The 13,404-nt window shown below is 49.5% G+C and overlaps 2 protein-coding genes across 3 annotated transcripts in view; both read left to right on the forward strand.

Moving 5' to 3' along the window:
* Nucleotides 1–5,735, forward strand: part of SLC25A20 (solute carrier family 25 member 20) — a 35,794-nt gene extending 30,059 nt beyond the window's left edge. Inside the window, exons 5-9 of one of the 2 annotated variants that reach the window (XR_011496443.1) lie at nt 1,695–1,812; nt 2,786–2,858; nt 3,490–3,599; nt 3,919–4,463; nt 4,883–5,735. Coding sequence is in view for 1 of the 2 variants with exons in the window: in XM_044754633.2 (XP_044610568.1) it covers nt 1,695–1,812; nt 2,786–2,858; nt 3,490–3,599; nt 4,339–4,463; nt 4,883–4,945 (489 nt within the window). In the remaining variant the exon portion in view is untranslated. The remainder of the gene's footprint in view (nt 1–1,694; nt 1,813–2,785; nt 2,859–3,489; nt 3,600–3,918; nt 4,464–4,882) is intronic. The other variant, XM_044754633.2, reaches the window with a different exon arrangement.
* Nucleotides 5,736–11,377: 5,642 nt separating this feature from the next.
* Nucleotides 11,378–13,404, forward strand: part of PRKAR2A (protein kinase cAMP-dependent type II regulatory subunit alpha) — a 120,532-nt gene continuing 118,505 nt past the window's right edge. Inside the window, exon 1 of the mRNA XM_070492906.1 lies at nt 11,378–11,922. Coding sequence (XP_070349007.1) covers nt 11,670–11,922 — 253 coding nt within the window. The 5' untranslated portion in view covers nt 11,378–11,669. The remainder of the gene's footprint in view (nt 11,923–13,404) is intronic.

A 13,404-nucleotide genomic window follows, 5' to 3' on the forward strand; every position in this document is an offset into this window, starting at 1 on the left:
TTTTATTTCAGTTGTATTTTTCAATTCTAAAATTTCCATTTGATTGTTTCTTATGTCTTCTAAGATATATAAGAGACTTACTGTACCTAACAATGAGAAGATTCTGTTAATATGTCAATCCCATGCTCAATCTTCTGTGGCTCTCTGGGTCACTGTGAGTTAGCTCAAGTGTCCTCTAGGCGCCTGGGCTTCCATGCTGTTTCTCGGACACAGCAGGTTCACATGTGCCTGGATCATTTGGGGAAGTTATATATAAAAAAGCCACTGATACTCTTGAAATTGTCTTTTTTTTTAAGATTTTACTTTTCCTTTTTCTCCCAAAGTCCCCCGGTACATAGTTGTGTATTTTTAGTTGTGGGTCCTTCTAGTTGTGGCATGTGGGACGCTGCCCCAGCATGGCTTGATGAGTGGTGCCACGTCCGCGCCCAGGATTCGAACCAACGAAACACTGGGCTGCCGCAGCGGAGCGCGCGAACTTAACCACTCGGCCACAGGGCTGGCCCCTGAAATTGTCTTAAATTTATTATTTTTAGAAAAATTGACATCTTTCCGATTGAGAACTTTTCCCAACCAGAATTATGACTCTCTTTTTATTCACCTCTTCTTTTATGTCCTTTGGAGGTGTTTTAGAGTTTTATTTATGCAAGCCTATTGCTTGATGCACATATGTTTTATTGCTGTTTTGAATAGGATTCTTTTACATTATTTTTCAACTCATTATTCCTAGTATGTAAGAAAATTATTGGACTTGTATATTTTCTAAGTGTTTCTCCTTGGAACTCTTAAACCTGAATTCTCTTTCCAGCTCTTTGGCTGATGCCCCTGTGTGTTCTGATTCCTCTTGGCTCTCTACTTGCTGTAGATTCTACATGGGACTGTCTTTCTCTCAGATCTTTTCTGAGATTACCCCTGTCTGCCCTCAGGCTCTTGTCTCTTAGGCCCTAGAGCCCTGAGGCTGGGATGGGAGCCTCTCCTTGGCTCTTCCCTAGTTCTGCATAGGACCTCTATCAAGGCACTTAGAGCTTTGAATGCAATTTCCTGTTCACCTTTTCTTAACCAAGCTTCATGATCACTTAGGGCTTGGAATGGAGTTGGTGCTTAGTGGATAATTTTGTTTTTTAAAGATTTTATTTTTTTCCTTTTTCTCCCCAAAGCCCCCCGGTACATAGTTGTATATTCTTCATTGTGGGTCCTTCTAGTTGTGGCATGTGGGATGCTGCCTCAGCGTGGTTTGATGAGCAGTGTCATGGCCGCGCCCAGGACTCGAACCAACGAAACACTGGGCCGCCTGCAGCGAAGCAGGCGTACTTAACCACTCGGCCACAGGGCCAGCCCCTAGTGGATATTTTTTGATGGAATAAGTGAATGACTAAAGTATTTGTCTCCTCCTTTCTAGAGTTTCCAACTAGCTTTATTCGGAATGCTCTTGTATTTTGGAGATTTACTCAACTTACTTTTGAACTCTTCTGTTGATTTTTTTCTAGTCATTGTGTGTGTGTTTTGTGATATTTTTACCTAGCAGCTTCCACCAATATTGCATGTTCCAAATACTTACCGATGTGATGGTGAATTCTTTGATGGCTCTAATGCATAATGACCACTTCCACACTCACTTTGTAGTCTTCTGTAACCTCCTGAGTCTCTTGACTTTGATGTTGCTTTTGCTGACTTGATGATTCTCTCCTTCCTCTCAGATTCAGGCTTCCTCAGGGGATACCAAGTACACTGGTCCCTTGGACTGTGCAAAGAAGGTGTACCAGGAGTCTGGGATTCGAGGCATCTATAAGGGGACTGTGCTCACCCTCATGCGAGGTAATATTTGAGATCACCTCCACCTGAGGTCAGCTTGGTTGGGGGTGGTGCTCACCTGAGGTGGATCTGCTACAGAGGATCTTACCTGGATTGCCAGATTAGCCTTGGCACCATATGTGCACAGCTCTGACAAGGCGGGCAGTGTGTGTCCTGGTTTTAAGTAGTCTCATTTCTAGCTAGCATGCACACAAATGAGGGGAACCTTCCATCCTTCTGGAAGGCTTGCATTCAGGGGTGGAAATCATGACAGTGGCACTTGGAGTAGAGTGGCAAGTAGATAGAAATCATCGCTGAAGGGATGAGTGGGAAGAAAGAGTGAGTTAGGAATAGTGGTGTTCTCCCTGGTTTTGAGAGGCATGTCCCACTGGGGTGGCAGTAGGAGAGGCAGAGACAGCCCCACTCTTGCCCTGAAATTGCAGCTTGAAGGAAGGCCAGATGCTAGCCATGGTTCTGTTTGGAGTGGGCAAGTCAGTAGGGACCACAGAGGGGACTTTGAAGATGAATCATGTCATCTGCTCACTTACACCAATGCTGGACTCAGAGTAGCATCTGATTGCTGTAAAGTGATTATTGCAAATAGGAAGTGCTGCTGAGGAACTTCTTAGGAAACCTTCAAGGGTCCAGTGCCAAGCTTGGCTCTTCTAAGTTCAAGAAATCTGTGAATGGGGACAGCCTGGTAGCATAGTGGTTAAGTTCATGCACTCCACTTTGGTGGCCTGGGGTTCAAGGGTTCGGATCCTCCATGCAAACCTACATACTGCTCATCAAGCCATGCTGTGGTGGCGTCTCACATACAAAATAGAGGAAGATTGGCACAGATGTTACCTCAGGGACGATCTTCCTCAAGCAAAAAGGGGAGGATTGGCAATGGATGTTAGCTCAGGGCCAATCTTCCTCATAAAAAAAAAACAAAAACAAAGAAATCTGTGAGGATTTTAGATGATTTAATTCACTTCTTTCTTGCCACTAACAGATGTTCCAGCCAGTGGGATGTATTTCATGACATATGAGTGGCTGAAAAATATCTTCACTCCAGAGGGAAAGAGGTGAGGAGAACAGAAGAATTTAGAAGCTACTTTGGGGGCCTGGCCCTATGGCTGAGTGGTTAAGTTTGCATGCTCCACTTCGGCAGCCTGGGGTTTCACCGGTTCTGATCCTGGGCACGGACATGGCACCCATGCTGAGGCAGTGTTGCACGTTGCACAACCAGAAGGACTTACAACTAGAATATACAACTTTGTACTTGGGGCCTTTGAGGAGAAGAAAAAGAAAAAAAAAGAAGATTAGCAACAGATGTTAGGTCAGGTGCCAATCTTTAAAAAAAAAGAAGCCACTTTGCCCTGTCATGGGTAGGTTGCCCTTTCCTGTGAGTGAGTCTGAAGGCAGAACTGGGACTTGCTTCTGTCTCCATGTCTGCTGTCCTTTCATTGCTGCTGAGGCTCAGCTAATACCTCTTACTCTGTGCCTCACCCAATGGAGCAGGTATTTGAAATAAGCGCATGAAACTTCCTCCAAGGAGTGGCAGCTGCCATGTCTCAGGAGCCCTGGCCTTGGACCTGCTCCTCCCTCCAGCCAGTTTGTTTCTCTCTCTAACTTCCCTGTCTGCCATAAGAGGGATGGTCTGATCGTCACTCTCACAGCCTTTGTCTTACTAGAGCTGTGGTTGGTATTCGGCAGTGTCAATGAGCTTAGCGTGCCTCGGATCCTGGTGGCTGGGGGCATCGCAGGGATCTTCAACTGGGCTGTGGCAATCCCCCCAGATGTGCTCAAGTCTCGCTTCCAGACTGGTGAGTAGAGCATAGTGAGGTAGATGGGGGTGGAGTGGGTTCCAGAACTGGCTGCCCCTGGGGAGCAGAGCTCTTAAGGCCCTAGGGATACTCACTCTCCACTGCAGCACCTGAATCTCCCTGACCAACGTCTCCCTTGCAGTCCTTTCTATTCTAGGAACCCTAGATTCATTTTCGTGTTGCCCAAAAGAAAATAAATGAGATAAGTCAAATCTGTTGTTGTTCCCCATCATGAGCAGAAGGATGGTTTCCTTCTTCATTCCTCTTCTCCACTCCCTCAGCACCAGTAATCCAGGCATTTGTGTCTGTTTGTCCCAAGGTGAACTGTGTTGTCTGTGGACTGGTCTCAGATGCCCTGCAAGGTGTCTTTTCCCTGGTGCTGTGACCCTGTAGGAAGACTTGACTACAAGACTTTCCCCGTGGGGCCGGCCCAGTGGTGCAGCAGTTAAGTGTGCACGTTCTGCTTCGGCGGCCTGGGGTTCGCCAGTTCAGATCCCGGGTGCGGACATGGCACCGCTTAGCATGCCATGCTGTGGTAGGGGTCCCACATATAAAGTAGAGGAAGATGGGCATGGATGTTAGCTCAGGGCCAGTCTTCCTCAGTGAAAAGAGGAGGATTGGCAGCAGTTAGCTCAGGGCTAATCTTTCTCAAAAAAAAAAAAAAGACTGTCCCCATGTGGGTCACCATGGTCAGGTCAGGAAACTTCCTGAAGATTTAACCGTTGAGTTCTGCCCACAGCACCTCCTGGGAAATATCCTAACGGTTTCAAAGATGTGCTGAGGGAGCTGATCCGGGACGAAGGAGTCACATCCTTGTACAAGGGTTTCAATGCAGTGATGATCCGAGCCTTCCCAGCCAACGCGGTGAGTGGCTGGCAGGGGCTGTGCTTTCCCTTTGGGGCTCAGAGCAGGGTGCAGGTGGGCTGACTTTTGCTTGCTCCTGGGATTGGATTGGGGATTCACTTTTCCCAAAACCCCACCCTCATCCAGAGCCTCCTTATTTGCTCCCCTTCCTCAAGCTGTCAGGAGGATTTGCCTTTGGGATTCTCTGAGTTGAAGGGCTTTGATTTTCTGACCTGGCCATCAGAAGTGGGCAGTTGTGGAACACGCATTTTCTTCCCCTTTTGGGAATGAGAAAGCACAGCTTGATTCCCTGACCTGGGGTGGGAGTGAGGTTAGGGAGGGGTTCTGGTCCTGACAGGGCCTGCCAAGCATGGTGCTGGGGTCTCTGTGAATTATCACAACTCCTGCTGGCTTTTCTCTTCCTTTCAATCCCTTCTCAGGCTTGTTTCCTTGGCTTTGAAGTTGCCATGAAGTTCCTTAATTGGGCCACCCCTAACTTGTGAGGCTGAAGGCTGCTCAAGGTTTCTGAATGCTGGAAGCTGTCACCGAGGAGGAGCACTGGGCAGAACTAGGCCATCCTGAAGGGGGAGGGGAGGGGGATTGTGGGATCAGAGCTCTGTGTGTGGACTTGTTGAGACCGTTGCCTTAATGACGTCTTCTACCTGGTAGAGCTTGGTGTGCAATTTTGAAACTTGAATTCAGTCTTGTCAATTTAAGGGATCTCAAGAGGATTTGGAGATGGAGTAAGTAGCTTCTAGACCAGGTACAATCTGTGGCCAGAGTGCCGTCTACTGATTGACTACTGGACCTACTACACGCAAAGTACTCCTCATCGAAGAAGGACTCTCAGCCTCTCACTGGAGGCGCTATGCATGTTTTCAGCCAGCTGACCGGGAGCTGGGGTCTTCTTCAATCCCTAGCCAGCAAGACCCACCAGATTTCCAGGGTACTATCTAATCTGGGCCTGCACATGAGGACGTGGACTTGAGGCCCACATCTGTCTATCCAAGTGGACTAAGCAAATGTGCCTGGGGCAGATACCCTGTTATAGTCGGGTTGATTTTTCTTTATGCATGCAAGTAATCAAAATTGAAACTAGAGTAGCTTAATTTCACAGGAGTAGATGGAGAACTTTCCCTCCTACGTAGCGAGGAGAGTTTTGAATCGACTGTGCCAGCCTGTTGGGATAAGTCAGAAAGCCCAGGGTGTAGGAAGGCTCTTTTTGCACACTCTTTATTCTCATGAGAGTCCCCTATTTTGATAGGAAACAATAAATATTGTCTCTCATTTTTGCATTGTGTGAAATTTTTGTCTTTTGATTCTGAGTTATTTCAGCAGGCAGCCTGTGGACTTGGTGGAGGCTGTCAGCACTCCAGTATCTTTCCCTTGTTGCTTCAGGCAGGGGCTCCAGCAGGAGAAAGAGGAGGAAGTTTTGGTCAAAGCAGCCCTTCCCTCACTGCCCCAGCTGCTTGAAGGAGGATGGGGTGGGCCGGGGTGACTCGATTGATAACTGTTCCTGCAGCCCTCAGTGCAAGCCTGGCATGTAGGCCGCCCCAAGGCCCAGCCTGCAGCCAGTCCCTTCGTTCTTTCACCTCTGCCCTCAGCCACATGGGTGTCTGAGCTAACAGATGGACAGTTAATTGTTCCAAAAGGCCAAAAGCAATCCTGAGTTTTCATATGGGCTTTGGGGTCACTGTGTGATCTGATGTCACCAGCCTAGCTTTACTAATCAGGCTGATGATGATGCCCAGGTGCAGCCAGAGGAAGTGAGAGAGTTGGAGTGGAGAGTCACAAGCTAGTTTGTCCTTGTCTGGTGGAGGGCGAGGCTACCAAAGCTGGGCTTCTCTGGCATTGTCCCATCTGGCAGTCGCAGTACAGTCCCCCTGGCACTTCCTGCCTCTCTGCAGCTGCACAGAGACCCTTGGACTTTGGCTTGAGAACCATCATCCTGTGTAAATGGGTGAGAGGGGGAGGGACCCATCTGGGAGTGGGTGTGGCCAAACTGCCAGGAAGCTGAAGATTTAGGGGTTTGAGGAAGGAGGCTTTATTCATGGGAAGATATTTCTGGATGACCAGATAAGAATTATGGTCACGTAAAAAAAATAACATTTTTTAGAGATGAGAATTGTGTGCTCTCTTAATTCAGTGTTACGCCTGCTCCCCTCTCATGCTGCAGGATATCTTTGTTAAGTCTCTCACTGATTTGGAGAAGGCCACATGTGTGTCTCTTGAAGCTCGTCTCGGCACACCCAGTCCTTGAGACAGTACTAAAACCTGGCCTTTACCTGGAGGTCCATTTGTATTCCAGCCAAATTCTAGCCATTCCCATGGCTCAGGATCACTTTTACAGTCTGTGCTTCTGGTTATCTCTCCTTTGAAACAGCTTCCATTTTAAAATGGAATGTTTTAGTTCCCTGACGTTATTGATGGTAGATTCTTTTACTCCTTTGGGTGTTCAATAGATGTTAAGTCAAATAGGGAAGCCCCTGGAGGCGTATTTGTGTAGGGAGCAGAACAGATGGTGAGTAACTCCCTCCTGGCTGGCACGTCCTTTTTATGATGCACTTTGAAATACCACCTGTTCCTGATATATCTCTTCTCTCCCTGATGGGTGTAAGGGTGGAGGAGAGATTGGGGTCCTCCCCAGCAATTTCTCTGTCACAGACAGCTTTAAGTAGAAGCCAGACAGTGTGTTAAAACAACCAGTTGGTGATAACAGCCTCACCCAGGCACAGAGTATAACTGGGTCAAAGGTGAAGGACAGAAGGCAGGTTGTTGCAACAGCAGCGTATTAGAAGAAATAGTACTCCTAGTTCTGCTGTAAGGTCATACCATCTCAACCCACAGTTCTTTCTTCACAGTTCTTTTGAGGCTGGAACCCCCTATGCCCTTTCTAACCTTTTCATGGGTTCATTCTCATCTCTTTATCACCATGTAACTCAGTGTTTAATGGGTGGGGATTTTACCCTCACTTTCAGATGTAGAAACCAAGGCTCAGACAGGGCAAACTGATCTACCAAAATCATTGGCAAGTTGGTAATAGAGTGGTGTCTGAAAGAAAGGCTTGTGATGCTGTCAGAGGCTGTCCTGGGGCTGCTTGACTCAAGCTCCAAGAAGCCTGTCTGTACCACAGGATTGAAGCCCAGGAAACTGGCCTGTGAGTTAGGCCAGGAGTGGCATACACAGTCCCAACAGGCCCTGGGAAGGCCCCAGGGCCAGGTGCTCCCTGAGGGCTCCCTTTTCTGCTTTCTCTGGTAGGCATGCAGGCCTGTGGCTCTCCAGCCAGGCTCTCCCTTGCTTCCCAGGCTCTATCCTTGCGCTAAAGTATCTCAGAGGCAGACCCTGAGTCTACTGCAGAGACTGACACGTTCTCGGGACACAATGTCCTGGGGAAAGGGGTAGCTTTCAGGTGCAGAAACAGGTGGCCTGGGAATTAACTCCCTGGAGTATGGATGCTTGTTAAAATAGACCAGACTCCTTGGACCAAAAGCAGTAGCCTCATGGGGGAGGCATTCTGGAAGCTGAAGAATAGCTTGAGTGAGGGCAGAGAAATCATAGCCCACTTCTCCAATCCCTCCTGCCCACTAGAGGCTCAAGAATACTTCTCAGGCACAACAGCAACTGATGGTGGTAGATACTAAATGAGCTGGGGGGACTGGACCATGAGGCCTGGCATACAGAGGTGGTTAGGTGACCAACAGGTCTCAGGAGATAAGTGGGGGACTGGAGTGGCTTAGAGAAACAGTCTCTTTGGGCAGAGGAGAGAGAGGTGTTCCTACTGGGCTGAGTCCCTCCAGTAGGCAGAGGGCATCAGAGGGCAGAAGGTGTGTAAAACTGAGGGGTCTGGGCCAAGAGCTGGCCTCCAGAGGAGTGTGGGGAAGTTGGGCATCTCCTTTCTTCAAGGAAAGAGAGGAAAAAAACCTTTTAAATAATAAACCTGTTAAGAGTACATGAAATCCACTGTTTCATTGGAAACAGTAGTTGGTACCCTACCCATGTTCATTTTCATCAGATCCACTGCTGTTTGGCTAAACATGTGCCCCATGTGTGTTACCCTGCATCCATAGTTGTAAACATCTCTGAGAATTGGCCCCATTGTGTCCATGTCTGCCTGTGGTTGGTGATGCGGCAGTCTGTGCAAGATGTTAACTGCCTGCTGGGTAGTCAGTAGGACTGGGTTGGAGTTGAGCGCCCATGAGTGCTCTGGGACCTCTTCTTCTCTATCACAGCCTCTATATTTCTCTTGCTTTTGAGGGTCTCTGCTCTTAGCCTTTTCCATCCACCATCACTTGCTATTGGCAGCTGTTTCCTAGGTACTGGCTCCCTGTGGTTTTGGTTGTCACAGGAATCTTCAGCTGTGCAGCTGGATAGACTTGAGTGAAGGCAGTCCTAGGAGGGTAATGGTAGAAGTTGCAGGACTCCAACCCCTGGTATTCTCTGTTGCTCTGGGCCCTCTTCTTTGGCCAGCTCAACTTGGCATTCATGAAGGCCTTTGGGACTCCACCTGCTACTGAAGGGTTTCCCAGAAGGGATAAAGATGGATCTTTGCTCTGGGGACCAGGTACTAAGGGAGGGTAGCCAAGTTTGACCTGGGGCTGGCTGTCCATCCTTACTCTGTGGCTGGTCTGTGGATACAGGTGAGGAACAGCTATGGGGTTCCTGCTTTCTGTGGCCCTCATTCCCTCCAGGTCCAAAGACGCCTTTGAATGCCATGGTTGTTGGATGGATGGATGGCTAAGCTATGGGGCATCTGAGAACAAGCCAGGCAGACCAGCCTGCTTCTGGCAGAGGCTGATGGGGGTTCCTTGGAGCAACTAGGAGAACCCACCCGCACCCAGCTCTGTCATCAGCCCTGGAGTAGCCTCCCTCTACCCTATGTTGTAATTGAGGTTGGAGTCCTAACTGTACAGGTTGCCTGTTCTTTAAAACATATAAAACCTGACAGATGGGCAAACTCGGGAGTGGAGTTTTGAATTCGCCTTTCCAAAGGGTTGGTTGTTGGATTGTTTGAAGAAGGGCAGATCCCCAGTTGTGGTGGTGCAGTGGGAATCACACCCAGGATTCCTGGGTATAGGCTGAGTCCTGGAAAACTTGGAAGGGTCACTATACTCAAAAGCAGAGAAGACAGGCTGGCCCGGTGCTGCAGCGGTTAAGTTTGCACGGTCCGCTTCTTGGGGCCTGGCGTTCGCCGGTTCAGATCCGGGGTGCAGACATGGCATTGCTTGGCAAAAGCCATGCTGTGGTAGGCGTCCCACATATAAAGTAGAGGAAGATGGGCATGGATGTTAGCTCAGGGCCAGTCTTCCTCAGCAAAAAGAGGAGGATTGGCAGTAGTTAGCTCAGGGCTAATCTTCCTCAAAAACAAACAAACAAACAAACAAACAAAAACAGAGAAGAGTTGAGGAACCCTGCCCCTCTAGCCCTTCACTGTCTGTCCTTAGTGAAGTCTTCATATTCTGAGATCAGAAGCACAGCTTTGAAGCAACAGATCCTAGTTCTGCAACTGTGAGGTTAGGAGACCAATTTCATTGGTTCTGCTTGCTGTGTGGAAATTTAACATTCATTCATTCAGTAAATCTTCTCTAAGAGTGTGCAATAAGGATCCAGCAGGGAACAAGTTGGACGCTACTCCACCCCTCACAAAGTTGATGGTCCAAGGTTCCTCCCAGGGGTCAAGGAACTTGTCCAGGGAGACACTGCTGTTTGGAATCACAGGCCTGTCTGGCCTAGAGCCTAGGTGGCTTCAGCACCAGCAGGGATCCAGGTGCTTTTGCTTCTGTGAGCTGAGTTCCCAGCAGCACTGAACTCCTGGGTGTGTGCCAAGCCAGTATGAGAGGGCCTAGTGAGGATTTTAATTAATACTGAGTAATTACCAGATGGAGCTTAACTATCCCAAATGCCTTTCAGGTTCCCAAGCCTACAGCTAGTCACTTTCTGACTGGGCCTGGCAAGGTGAGGGAGGACTCTGCCTATACCCACTGGGCCTTTAGTCAGCACCTAGGCTGTGACATGCACATCCCAGGAAGTTCTCTACCTTTTTCCATTCCCTTCCAATCTGGTGTGGGTGAGGGGGGCAACCTGGGAAATAGCCTGGCCTTTCCAGTTTGCCTGTGCTCCCTCCCCAGGGGCAAAAGAATAGTGTCTTGTGGTCTGCTCAACACCATCACGCAGTGCTGGCCCTGGGCCCAGGGTGAATGTGGGGAGAAAAGAGGTGTGCAGACCTGGTCTTGGGAATCTTGGTGGGAATGCTTAAGAGGAGGCATAGGTACACAGGTCCTTCCTGTTCTGGACCTTAGTCCCTTTTCTGAAGGCACATATTTCGCCTAGGAAGCTCTGCTAGGCTTATTTCTCTGTCTGTGGCTCCCAAATTACTTTCTCATTGAAACTCCTACTACCCACAATGCCTTCCCGGTTTGACGTCTGTCAGACCTCCTGCCAGACTTCTGAGGATCCAATGGTCATTCCACCATTCCACCCAGCAGCTGATGTGGTCCTGACTCTACCAGGCCTTTGCTCTTGCTGTCCTCTATGTTCAGATGGCTTTCCTCCAGATCCTCCTGTGGTCAGATCCTGCCCAGGCCTCAGAGTCAGCTTGAATGTCACCCCCTAAAGTGGGCCCTCTTGCTCTCCTCCACAACCAGAACCACACTGCGGTGGTATTGTGTGTTCTTGTGTCTGGCTCTCGGCTGTGTTACTGGCGCCTAGTAAATGCTGGCAAACAGGAAACTCTTAGTGTTGAAAGAATAAATGAAAAGTCTTCATGACTAGTGAGAAGCACTAACGACCCTGCTTAGCAGGTAGATCACTCGTTACTTCATTCCTAAGAATCCCTTCGGCGTCTCAACCCGGGACTGCTAGGGCCGGCGAGCGCCCCAGCGGCGCACGCGCACTGAGACCGGCGCTCGGCGGGGGCGCGCACGCTCGCGGCCGCGTGCGTCACAACCCGGGCTCTTGCCCCGCCCGTCCCGCTTGCCCGCTCGTCGGTCCCGGCGGCGGTGGCGGCTGCCCAGTGACAGCGGCCGCGGCACCAGGCCGGCCGTAGTAGCGTAGGGTCGTGCGGCCCAGAAACGCACACCCGGCCAAAGGGCGGCGCGGCGCGAGGAAGGACCGACCAGGGTCGCGTGTGAGGAGACCTCGCGGGCGCCGGGGGAGAGGCCGGCGTGAGGGAGGGCGGAGGCAGTGGCCGCCGGCGGCCGGGACCCGCCTCTCCTCGCGGCCGCCGCCAGCATGAGCCACATCCAGATCCCGCCGGGGCTCACGGAGCTGCTGCAGGGCTACACCGTGGAGGTGCTGAGGCAGCAGCCGTCCGACCTCGTCGACTTCGCGGTGGACTACTTCACCCGCCTGCGCGAGGCCCGCTCCCCAGCGTCCATCCCGCCCGCCGCCCCTCCTTCCGGCTCCCAGGATCTAGAGCCCGGCTCTGGCCTTGTCGCCGACGCGAACGGGGACAGCGAGTCGGAGGACGACGAGGACTTGGACGGTAGGCGGCGGGCTGGGCCGAGGTTCGCGGGGGGTTGGGGGGCGGGACGGAGGGAGCGGTGCAGGGGGTCTTTGGAAGTCTAGAGGAGGCGGGGTGGCGGTGAGCAGGCGTCGCGGCGGCTGCCGAGCCGACGACTCTGGGCCGGGACATTGGAGCTCTCGAGCGGAGTTTGTCTGGGCTCCCCGAGCCGCCGGCGTGAGCGGCTCCGCGGTCCGCCGAGCCCTCGAACGTGCGGAGTGAGTTGTCAGATTCCGTGTGGACGGAAACGTGCGCGCTTTCGGCCCGCGTGCTGGCGGGGCCCGAGAGGCGCGCAGCCCCGTCGGCTTCGCCGGAGGAGCCCTCGCCTCGGCTTGGGACCCTTCGCCCCGTTTCGTTCCGAAGACAGGAACATTCACATCCACTCACTCGTATTTAGTAACCAGGGCGGTAACTTTGTTTGGAAGTAATTCATTTCGTGAACGGTTACTCTGTAAAACTTTCAGCGTAGGCAAACAGAGAGAAAAAGTGAAATGAATCTGTATTCAACAGTTTAAATATCTGTCACAAATGTTTCATCTATACTTCTTTTTCTTTGTTGAAGTATTTAAAGCAAATCCTAGTACGTCACTTCACCCCTGCATGCTTGAGTATGCATTTGTTAAAATATAGACCTTGGGAATATATATGTAAATTTGGCTAAAACGATTGGATCAGATTTGGTGAGGGCAAACAACTGTCTTGTTTAGCATATGAGGTGCAGGAAAGAAGACAACGAACACTTTATACATCTGATTTAAGCAAGGTTGTCAAAAACCAATTCCATTTTCCTTCGTTGCTTCATAGACTTTCTCAATTTAAAACAGAATTATCCTGCTTTTGAACGGCCAAAATTTAACAAAACCATAAAAACTTTTGAGAGACAAAGTTAGAGACTTCGTCTTATTAGATCATACTGGGAAAAACCTAGTTCTGAGTTGAATCCACTCAGGTCACACTAGCAAGGAGTTAATTGTTGGTCATTGCTGTTGGAGGTTGTAAGCTTCAGTGTTCTGGACAACTTCCCTAAATTTATTCATGCTAGGAGTAGAAATTGCTCTTTCATGTTTCCCTTGACATATTGCAAGTTAAATTATGGGTTTTTCATCTTAAACATGGAAATCAGAAATTGTTATTTTCCAAATCTCTGCTACAGATTTGCTTTATTGTCTAAGACAAATTGTCAAAACTCGTTTGATTTCAGGTTTACTTATTTTTAAAATGGGGACAGTGACAACAATCCCCCAGGGATAAATATGTTTTTAAAAGCTTTATTTCAGGAACGACTCCTACATTTGTTTCACTGTGATATTTGTAAATCACAAAGCTGTAACCTGTTTTGCAACAATTTTTATTTACACAAAACAGTATCTTAGAAATTAGTCCCAAATAAGTAAAACAGAGTTTACAAGTTTGTGTTGTCTTCATTCTTTGTCATCTTTTTCAAAGTTGAGTTGACTTTTATCT

This window comes from Equus asinus, chromosome 21 (assembly GCF_041296235.1).
Source record: "Equus asinus isolate D_3611 breed Donkey chromosome 21, EquAss-T2T_v2, whole genome shotgun sequence".
Classification (NCBI taxonomy): domain Eukaryota; kingdom Metazoa; phylum Chordata; class Mammalia; order Perissodactyla; family Equidae; genus Equus; species Equus asinus.